This window comes from Cynoglossus semilaevis, chromosome 1, assembly GCF_000523025.1.
Source record: "Cynoglossus semilaevis isolate Cse_v1.0 chromosome 1, Cse_v1.0, whole genome shotgun sequence".
NCBI classification, from domain to species: Eukaryota; Metazoa; Chordata; class Actinopteri; order Pleuronectiformes; family Cynoglossidae; genus Cynoglossus; species Cynoglossus semilaevis.
Window position 1 is genome coordinate 24,211,693 of NC_024307.1, and position 11,412 is coordinate 24,223,104.

The 11,412-nt window shown below is 40.5% G+C and overlaps 1 protein-coding gene across 1 annotated transcript in view; it reads right to left on the bottom strand.

The window, feature by feature from the left end:
- per1b (period circadian clock 1b) overlaps window positions 1-11,355 on the bottom strand; it is a 16,469-nt gene extending 5,114 nt beyond the window's left edge. The window contains 11 exon segments of the mRNA XM_008321234.3: window positions 311-451; window positions 626-902; window positions 1,012-1,165; window positions 1,506-1,612; window positions 1,810-1,888; window positions 2,190-2,384; window positions 2,476-2,677; window positions 3,000-3,121; window positions 3,219-3,472; window positions 3,561-4,465; window positions 11,056-11,355. Coding sequence (XP_008319456.2) covers window positions 311-451; window positions 626-902; window positions 1,012-1,165; window positions 1,506-1,612; window positions 1,810-1,888; window positions 2,190-2,384; window positions 2,476-2,677; window positions 3,000-3,121; window positions 3,219-3,472; window positions 3,561-3,967 — 1,938 coding nt within the window. The 5' untranslated portion in view covers window positions 3,968-4,465; window positions 11,056-11,355.
- Window positions 11,356-11,412: the final 57 nt, after the last annotated feature.

The following is an 11,412-nucleotide window of genomic DNA, read 5'->3' on the forward strand; positions in this document are numbered from 1 at the left end:
GCACATGTGAAAAAAGAGAAAAAAAAAATCGAACATTTTAATAATCCATGAATTGATTACCTAACTCTACATCTGACACTGCTGTGTATCATCTTAAACAATAATAATAACAATAATTAATAAATGGGTCCATTATTTGTCCCACAATGGGGAAGTGTGAGTCTTTGGAGGCTCCATTAGGGATATGTGGTTCCTCCAGCTGCCACACAAGGTGTAACTGAGTATGTGGTTGCAACTCACAGACAGAAAATAAAATGCTATATACGTTGTATTAAATTAAGTTCTAGTTAAATTAAATAATTTCCATAAAATTATGTAAGGACAAAACTCCCACCATCTTACCAGCACTAGTGTACTTTCTTTGTGGTGGCCTGTTTCGTGACTCAATGAAAACTTGCTGACCGTTGGATTTGACCATGTGAACGTCTTTGCACATCTGTTGGAACGTCATCTAGAACAAAAGCAAGAGACTTGATCAGGTGGACAGGCCATGATGTCAATGTGAAGATTCAGCGTAATCACTATTTATTACAACTGCAAATTCTTCCTGTTTGAATCAATTTTGAAGTCACAACAGAAAAATCAAATACAAAGTCTTAGACACAGACAAAGTCTCAAGGCTCACTGGTTTGTGCAGGGCAGCTCCAGCTGCAGCCTCGTCCATAGCAGGGCCATTGCTGTCACTTGAGGAAGCAGCTGAGGCGCTAAGGTGCTGTTGGTGGGACCGGTGGGAACCTCGTGACCCACTGGACCCCAGTGAGCTGTAACCCTGAGAACTGCTGCTGTGCACAGGCTGCACCAGGAGCCGGTGGATCTGCTCGCTCAGCTGGACAATGTCAGGTGTGGTGACCCGATTCTCCTGAGCCAGCGGCATGGTGAACACATCTTCATTTAGAGGGCTCCTGAAAAAAAGGGTGATAGAAAAAAAGGGTGATTTCTTTTGAAGATAAAGCCTGCACACAGCAATGTTCAAATGGTCTAGCAGCATCTGAAAACAACAATATTACTTACGTTCTGACTTTGTGGCGTCCTACAATAAAGGCCACTTTGCGGCTCCAAGGGTTGACAAAAGAAGACCAGCTTGTGTCAATGGTCAGATACTCCCCACTGCGGGCACACATTCTCAATGGCGAATATTCAAATGGCTGCCCTGCAAATTGAAAGACTGAGGAAAGAAAAGAAGCTTGAGATGCAAAATTCTTTAGGTTACAAAAAGAAATAAGGACTTAAAATCAAGCAGCTTAAAAGGATGCAGTGGGCTCAACGTAATTGGTGCAAACCAATCAACTGATAGTTAATCAGCTCTAAGAACAAAATTAGACTAATTAAGTGATAGTTAATCAGCTCTAAGAACAAAACTACTAGACTATTTAATGTGGACAAAGGGCTGACAATAGGCAAATTGAAGGCATCATTTTCACTACACTATAATGGATGTGAGTTCAGCAAATTGAAGGCATCATTTTCACTACATAATGGATGTGAGTTCGGTTCTTCAGACTCACTCTTCTCATGTATGGCCACCAGCAGGGGTCTATCATCAGGGTGAATGCAGAGGAGGATGGGGGTCCCCACCAGATCCTGAGGCAAATATCCCAACAGTGGTACGGCCCTACAAATACAATTAATTTCCATGGTGGTGCAACAACATATAAAAGTACAAAATTACATACAGCTTAATTTCTGAAAAATAAAAAAGTCTACCAAAAGCTCCTAGATGCTTTGTCTTAAAGACATCTCCAAAAGAATTCTGTAGCTGCTGTCTACATTTAAATAGTGCAGCCAGCAGCCTTGAGGATTACCACTGACCTCTCATCAACTTCCTGGAAGAGGCAGCTGGGGGTGTGACTGGTCGTGAAGATCCTTTTGTCTGGGGGGATACGAGGAGCTGGAAAGTAGAGACGATTGACACATGTAACACAAAATTACACTTCAGCATCCAGCCATGTGGTGTCCGTTATGTATGTTTACTGCTATAATTGTCATATTCTGGAAAGTAACTGCTAACAAATTGTTGCTAAGATTTACTAAGCCTAAGCTTCATAGGAAATGTATTATTTACACAATGGAGTCTAGCATTAACAATAAACATGTGAGACGTTGGACTCATTTTCAGCTCTTCACACATGGAATTCATAGTGTCTGGTTTGTGTTTTTCTAAGAAAACACTACAATATAGCATCTGTTACCTTCATATCCAGAGTGGACTCTCTCTGCTATAAGCAGGCAGCAAGGCTGCGGCTCGGCAGTGTCTGAGTCTTTGAGTGTGAGCTGGTATGGTGTGAGGCGGAATGGGTAGTAGCGAATCTCTCCGCCCTGTATCCTGTTAGCACTGATCCGACAGAACATAGACTTCTCCTGAGTGCAATCCACAGGGGGAGATGCTGAAAGGAACAAACGATAATATACCTCAGTACTGTAAATTCTTGTGTGAAACCTTGAAGATGACAATAAAACCATGGTCACCAGACTTACCTGACCCAATGCAGGAGGCCCAAGGCGGCAGGTTACATGGTGCTGTGCCACTGTAAAAAGTAATCACATCTTGCGGTGCCAAAAGTTCTGAAAAAACAGTTCCCTGGAGACAATCTGGTTTGCAGCGAAGCAGGGATGAACCTTGGGGTGATACGTACATGACCTTGCCCGACAAGAATGACACGGCCATGGTAAACGTGTCCTGGGAGAAAAAAAATAAATATTTGTTTTTACAAGTGTGTAATCTTTCTATAGCAGAATCAGTTCAGTATATCTAACAATTTTATAGTGTCTGCTCTTGACTTACATAAGTAAGTGAACCTGATAAAGAAGGCAAACTTGAATAAACAAGTTTCTTATTTAATCTGGTTCTTTGACACAACGTATGAAACTAATTCTGCTTTGAAATGTGCTAGCTTTTATACCTATGGGCAGAAAGAAGTGGATATAAAAAGAATGCAGCACGTGGAGCATTAAACCTATGTGGGTAACAGTGGGGAGGAAAAGGCAGGAAGGGAACTCACAGAGTTTTTGAGGGTGTACTCTGAAGTAATATTATCAAGCTCTTCGATTGTGAAGGTGGACAGGTCCAGGCTGCAGCCATGACAGTCCTCCACACTCCACTGGTGGTAGTATTCCCGGTTTGCTGCAGGAAATAAAAATAAGAAGTGATGCAACGCTTGAAAATAATAAACTTAGGAAATAGCTATTAATAAACTGAAGCATGTTCATCGGGCACTCACCCCTGACTTGACGGACACACTGAAGTGCATACTTGAGCGCACTCAGAGTGGTGGAGTTACTCTTGTCTTTGCGCTCAGCTGGCAGGCGTAGCTTTAACTCCTTTATGGCCTTCATCAGCTCTTTCTGTGTCTGAAATCTTGCCGACTGGTCACTGCTACAACCCGAGGTAGAGGGAGGGTCATGCTCAGAGCTGGTGGACAGCAAGCTGTAGGCCAGGGAGCCACTTGGCGGTGATAGGCTTTGGGAGTTGGAACTGGTAAGAAATGCAAAGTACATTTTCATTTACAGATGAAGAGTTTGGGTGATTAAAGAAACAACAGGAAGACCAGTAGCTGAGCTACCTTTTGTTGCTCTCTGTTGTTTCCAGCATCATTCCAGAATCCTTGCCATTTGAGGAACTGTGGGAGCTACGTGTTGACTGACGTCCACGTGAACTGTTCTCCCGATCCTCAATTTCCCTCTCTCCAGAGTCGTTTCCACTAGAGAGGCCGTCCATGTCGTCAGAGTTAGGCCCCCTTTGGTCTCCAGAAGAACCTGCAGATCCTGATCTGCCACTTGGAGAAGATTCTCCTCCTGCTCTGCTCTCCTGCTCTGTATTAGTGACGGTGGGACTTGACGAACCATTGCTGGTTTTCAAGGACTTGAACTCTTTAGATTCTATTTCCTGGTCATGGTCCTTTCCACTGGCCCTTGCTACTCGCTCCCGAGTGCTGATGCTGGCCGAAGATGTAGAGTTGTCATAACTCATACTAGAGTTGGGTGAGGCCAGTGCAGTTATGTTAGGTTACGTGTGAGACGAGGTGAAAAAGCAAGTGAAGGACTCAAAATTAGGTAGGACTATGTATCCACAGGTAAATCATAGTTGTTTGTTGGTATTTGAAAGAACTAAGGAGAGAACTCCATAACGTTTTCTTAGGAGAGTTTGTTAAATAAGTGTTCTGAGATGAATTAACCCTTCTCTGTGGGTGTTTAGATTAATATCATCCAAATTAGGAAAAGCAAATTATCTGTAATTATTCCTGAGCAACAAGTGCTGCTTGAAGAAGTACTTGAAGTGATGAATTTGCAGTGATGAAACAGACTTGGCATACAGAATTGCCACAGATGGGATGAAAGATTGTAGAAGAGAGTGAGAAAAATGGCTCTTGGTGAGAGCAAAATATCAAGGAAAATATAGCATTCAGTGGCTCAGTAGCTGGTCTCTTCTCCTCTTCTTAGACGTGTTGTTCTACTTGCTAAAGGTCATCTGCAGTGACAGAAGAGAGAAGAGAAACAGATGGAGATAGAGAATATGAGACAGTATTCAAACATGTTCACCACGACCTTGCCAGCGTGCTGCAACACTTATCAGTAGATTATCATGTTATCCTTCAAGGGAAATCCAAATGTGGCCTTGAGCTTTTTCCTTGCTGTGTGTCCTGCATAGTGTTGGTCAGAAGCTAAAGATATTTGGTTCTGGATTGATTTAAATTGTCATTTGAATTTGCCCTGACTGCTTTTTGCATGCAAGTGTATTACATGCTCCAGAACTATTAACCTGCACTAATGCTATTACTATGGACATTTCTGTGGTGCAACAGCTTAGTCCTTTTTACAAGGAGGGCAGTCAAAATAAACAGAACACCAGAGAAGGGAACAAAGCTGAGCATTACTGGCTGCTATAATTTGCCTCTTAAGAGCTGCACCTACGCAAGTAAAGGTTTATAACCATTTATTCACAGGCTAAGGGAGACACCTGATAATCCTTTAAGCCTTGCAGACGCAAACTCATAGTCGTCAGTCCTTTCAAATATCTGCAATCACTGCCCAGCACCCAGGTTTAAGTAGGGACAATTGTTACATCATGCTTTTGATGCAGACATTGTTCAGAACAGGTGTTGTGCACCTAAACCAACGCTTCAGACATCACCCAAGCCCTGTCTCTTGATGCAATAACTCAAATTGCATGTCATGTACCCATGTTTTAGGGAATATAGAACTTCTCTGGTTGCACAATTATGACCAACTTTAAATATTTGAATTTGAAAAAAAGGCAACCAGCCATAAAATACTTATCAGCACACATCATTTGCAGATGACAAATTTAGCTGGTGAGATGTGGTTGATGCAAGGAACAATTATGATATAAGTATATGGAAGCATGGTCTAAGTAGGTATTTTGTCAGGCTGTGATCCATGTTTACATTCAGAGGCAATGACATGGACATTGTCGAATTGTGCCGTCCTACTCCAACACTTGCTTGTACCATCTTGGCCCAACCCCTTGCCAAACTGTCTTAGTTCCCAGTAATTACAAAGGTACAGTTGTCACTCTACCTAGATTGCATGGCAGATGAAACTGAGATAGCAGACAGAGCCCTCCCACTGAGACACAGAAAACCAGCAATCCAAACACAATGAGGTTTGAGTCAGTTTTAACCTAACAACAGGTAAAAGGAAAACTACTGAGCCACTGTGGTGCCCACTAACTTGAATTATTCAAAGAGATGCATAACTATGATTAGGTAATTGTGTTGGAAACAGCTGATGTCATACAGCATTGTCCAGCAGTTGACTGGTTGTATCACAAAACAACTGACCATAGATGTCCTTAAATACAGTATACACTCTGCTATGTTTTTTATCACTTCTTTAACATTTAGTATTTTAAACTTTTGAGCTGATCGATAAGTTGCTTCACACCGCTGCTCTAAAATATGTTGGTAGAAACATGAGCACTCTGACCTAATATGCTTATGCTTTGTTGGACAATTTTGTGGCCTTTATATTTTTTATCTTTAGAATAAACTGCCTAACACAGCATCTTGTGGCAACAGTTGGTCTTATCTGCAACAGCAACCTCTTTTTACAATGTGCAGCTCTCATGTATCATGTAAATGAATAAATAAATCCCCAACTAGTTAAGATGACTCACCAAAGGCATCACAGTAGATGTAAACAGGAACGATCTAGTGTGGTCCTTCCATATTACCGTTACAGACACAGTGTTTCACTTGACTTTGGCTGGGCACCACTACAACAGTTGGTCACCAATCTGTTCACTCTAATATCCATTTTACAGGTTTTTTTTTTTTTTACAGTGTTCATCTGACTTTATGTATTACAATGCAGAGAGAATATAGTGACTTGCGAAGCATGGCAGCTGTGATTACCAGTGACTAGATCACATGATTTTTTTTGGTCACTCTCCCAAATCTGTAAGGTCTGAATCTTGCTTTCCTGAATTCCATGTCAGCAGAGGGCGCTATCAGAACAGCCTGGCCTGAGATAAACTTTTTAGAAACAACAATTAAGGTTTTTCTTTTTTGCTGTGAATACAGAGGCCATGAGAATGTTTGTAATATAGCAAATGTATTCTTATAAGGTTGAAGACATCACCAATATAGTTCAACAAGGGTAATATTTGTTTTGTTCAGACCAATCTAATAACTTTTAACCTTGACTTTGTGGTATTTTGAATACTGTATCACTATTACTGCACTAGTTTTAGGTACCAAACACTTTTTTTTTATCCTGCCCTACAGGTTGTACTGTTAAATAAATTTAAATGCTTGCCTCCATGTATGTGTGAAGGCACATTGTGTTCAGATTCCCAATCCCAACTCTGATATAGGATTTGTCACACAGTGAGGTATGCAGTTCCTTAGGTCAGTGCTGCTCAGTCAGCACTTATTAATCAATGTCCTGAAAATAATTCTTAAATGTGGGAAATGTGTAGTTTTCAAAGTGAAAAGTATTATAACTTCTTGTAGAAAGTGTTTAACTAGGTAACAGAATTAGATCTCGTTCAAGGAAATGCCTGCATACTCCAATAATAATAAAATATTTGTACTGCTGCAATTACTACCCAGCTTGAACCAAGCAATGAAAAAATACTCCAGTTGTAAAACATGCTCTGATCAATGTGCGCAAAGCGAATGACTTACATCCACGTTTATCATACAGTTCGGATTCAGTAGTGATCATTCTATTGTTACGTACGTACTTCAGATGTAATCTAATTCTAACGTATACAGTTTATTATTTTTGCACTATTTGCAAGTTGCAGTCTATCGATCTCCCTGAACCTCTTTTATAAAGTGCCGCTCTGGCATCCGACCCACATAAAGGAACACGATGTACATTACTACAGCAGAGTCAGCTGTAAGTACTCCGGGTAAACTTGGTACACTTCCTTACTGTAGGTAGTTGTGGCAGTGCCTCCGGACGTGTGGAGTACATGTGTCAAATATTATCCACTCGGCTCCGCTGAAGCAGCTCCATTTGTAAAATACGAATTTGTTTATTTTTAAGTTACAGTCTGAGCTAAATCGCTCTGGCAGCGTCTCTTCTATCCGCGAATCTTCCGAGGCAGACCTGCCCACTCTGCTGCTGTGTACATCCTGCACGTGTACGCGGCGGTGTTTTCCGCACGCCTGTCTGCTTTCTGATTGGTCGACTACTCCGACCAATGAGAGCGCGCGGCTGTGGTAAGGCTGGAACTCGCCGCCACAGTCACAGCCACGCGGACAGAGTGCGTTCCCAGCTCCTCCTTGAACTCAACTCACTTAAAATATACGAGTGGGAGGGTAGCTGTTCCAGCTGATCCACGATCAGCCCCGAGCAGCGGACACAATGTTCAGATTTGAGACAAAGAAACATGCGTTTACAAACTAGGACATATGGCGTAATAAAATGACAGGAATTGCATTAAGAAAATGTTAACTTGGGATGTTTGTAGACAATAATTTCAAACAATATAATCAGTCTAGACCCATGGAAAATAAGTATTTTGCAAGTGTTTCACTGGCTTTTTGAATGTTTTTAACACTAACAAACTGTGAGATATTGTGCTGATTTATAGTCAAGTCTCCAAAGGAATCCCAATGGATTGAGGAGTTTACTCCACAGATGTCTCATGGTTGGTCAGTGTTGTTCATGTTTGCTTTGTTGATGTAGGTTTTGTTCTTTCTTTTTGAGTGTGTCGTGGTTATGTTGACTTTGTCTTACCATGCTAGACACAACTAAATAGAAATATGCTAGATTTATCAGGTAGGAACAATTTATCAGGTCTATTTCTTATACACAGTCCACTAAGAAAGATGAAAAGGAGGCAAAGACTTCATATGTGCTGCTTTTCTGACAGCTTTTCTGTTTCTTTTTTAAACCGTAAGATATTCTGTGGGTCAGTAACCAATTTACATATTTAAACTAACTAATAATGGGATATATGTTTGAGTACAAGAGTGAGTTCTAAGTCATCTAGCTAAGAAAATCAGCATTGTGTGAACCCATGTTGCAATAGCTAGAGGAGATTAAACTTGTCCAATTTGACTATCACTACTGGATAAATGACTTATCCACCAGGGTTTTCACTGACTAATGTACCTAATGTTTACAGAACATGGTCCCGATGAAAGAAAACACAAAATTAAACTTTCCAAAATTCCCTCGATAAAAAACAAACACTTGGCAACAGCAGTAGAAGAGCTCATCATGACCAAAAACACAATAAGACATGTAAACTGCTGCATAACGTAGAGAGCTGCAATGTGCACTGACACAACTCTATATCCCCTATAGATTTGAAATTGTACAATGACAATTTGGTAAGATTTAGGTTATGAAGGATAAAAAGCACTATTAAACATATCTGAGCTCTGGTTGAAACTTTCTTGAGTTGATGATGAAATTGTTCAATATTGTCATCAAATAATCAATGCATTCTACCTTGTTGTAGTACAGTTACCGCTAAGTAAAATCAACTATATCCTAGCATAGATGACTGATTATGAATGCACACTGATGAAGTGACTGGGCAACACTGGAGCAGGAGGTCTTCTGAGGTAAAACCCCCAAGTTCTGACCTAATTATTACAACCATCTGGATTTACTAGTTTCTTTAAAATTGTTTTCATACGGACGCACGGCCACGTTACAACAACTGTAAAAAAAAAAAAAAACTTTGAAAGGAGTTAATTTGGGCATCCACTTGGGAGAACCACTGGGATAACGTTGTATATGTATAATATTTTCAACTCCAAATGTTTACATGGGTTCATGTTGTTTCAACATTTGTGGTTAATAGTCTGTCAGCGAGTACTACCTAAATAGTAATAGATTTGTTTCATGACTTTCATGTAAATATTGCCTAATACCTCAGTGCTTGCATATGCCGCCTGCCACAAGTCCATACCATCCAAGTCCTACCTTGATGCCGCCTGCCACAAGTCCATACCATCTCAGCCTATAGCTACCTTATTAGCCACCTTATACATTTTAGATGTTTCTCTAACCTGCTCATCTCTAATAGAGCTTATGCTGGTCACACCCATAAAACAGTTTGGCATCTTCTTCTCAGCCACCTGCAGAATTAAACACCAAGTGTTGGCCTCACTCCACTTGAACACAATTTACACAAGTTTAAGTTAGGGATCATTACGTATGATGGTCTTGAAGTAAATAACATCCGATGACAGCAACATCACTTCCACACCTGCTCTCCTGAGTTTGGTGAACCTTATTTAACCAGTTTAATCACATTAAATTCTGGTTCACCTGATAAAATAACTGATTAAAGTATATCAGAGGGGTGTCATGAGAACAGAGCAAATTACTACAGCCAGTATTTGTCTCACACTGACTCACCCACACAAAAACACTCACTGTTTACAAATGCTACTACCCCCAGTTATGCTCTGAGTGTTTTGTGGTTGTCTGTTAACAACAAGGACACAAATGTACATCATCCACTCTTTTTAAAGTCTCTTTCCCCATTCATAGCATAGAGCTTTTTGTTTACTTAAGTAAAAGGCTAAAATATTTCTCTCCTAGACAAAACAGGGGTTGGAGGAGGAGACAAGTCTTAGTTCCAAGAGTTACAGGGAAAAGAGCAATTTGTTGTCTTACTAAGACCTTGGTTGAGTCACTCTCTCACAGTCGTGATTAAAAATGGCTCACACCAATTCTGCCGCTGTCTGCCGTCCCACCTCTGCTCTCACACAAGCACATACGGCTGCTGTCAGAACAGTCAATTCTCATTTGCTTTTTAATACATTCAAAATTTCACATACTATGTGGGTACAATAGTGTGAAGAATCTTGTTCTGTTCACACAGTGGTACACTTTTGCCTGTGGAATCTCTATGCAGGAATTTGGGAGCTGCTGTTTAAGTCCACACTGATGAAATCAGAATTTTTCATATATTTTTTGTCAAGCTTTAAAATAAAGCTGCTACATTGATAGGTTTAAAATTATGGCGAGGTCATTTTTATCCATGCATTCCATCAATGGATTGTCTGTTACAGTTAAGGTTCATGTTTATCACGATAAGTATGTCTCTATAGTTAGATGGCCATCTTGCTCATACATATTTTTTTAAATACACTTTTAGGCTCTTTAAGGACTTGACATGATACAGAACGATGGTGGATAATATATCACTTAACTAAAAATGTTCTTTTGTTCTAAAGACTGCTGATAAGTAGGTAAATAAAAAAAAATTTTTTTTGGTCACTTTTACTGTTGATGTGTCCTTAAAAGTCACAATACTAATCATCAACATGTTACACGTTGGGTTTTATTAATTGTGCAACACTCACATGCATTTCCACACCACACAATTTGCACTCATTAGCCCATATAATCTAACGATATCCGTCAAAATGTTCCTGAATACGTTCATTAAGTAGGTTTAGGGTTACACATTAACAGACTTTTTAAAAGGTTGTTTTTTTAAGGAAAATATACGACCGTGAGTAATAAAGGCTTTGTACCTGTTGTGTTACTGGCAGCTAACATGCTAATTCACAGCTGCAGTCTAGTTCAGTGAAAACAACAGGAATTTAAATAACTTACCTTTAATTACACTTCAAAACACAAACAACTGCATCCTTATTCCTCGGCGAGATTCTTGCAAACCTGCGAAGGACAACGAAAACCCTGGTGTCGTTCGTTGTTTTGCTTCTGTGTTTGTTCTCCGGACATTTTCTTTTCTCCTCCTCCCTGTCACTGGTTTACACGCAGGGACACACGTGCAAGTGCATGGGCTGGTAAGCGATACCGTGTTGGCCTCTGTCATTGGTCAAGATGAAGTTGTAACCACACCTGCTCCCGCCCACGAGCTTTCGGATTGGCTCAGGGGGCGCGGCCAATGTCACGGGGCTCGGGAGTCACGTTGCATTGAGAGCGGGTCTGAGTTCATTCCCAACAACA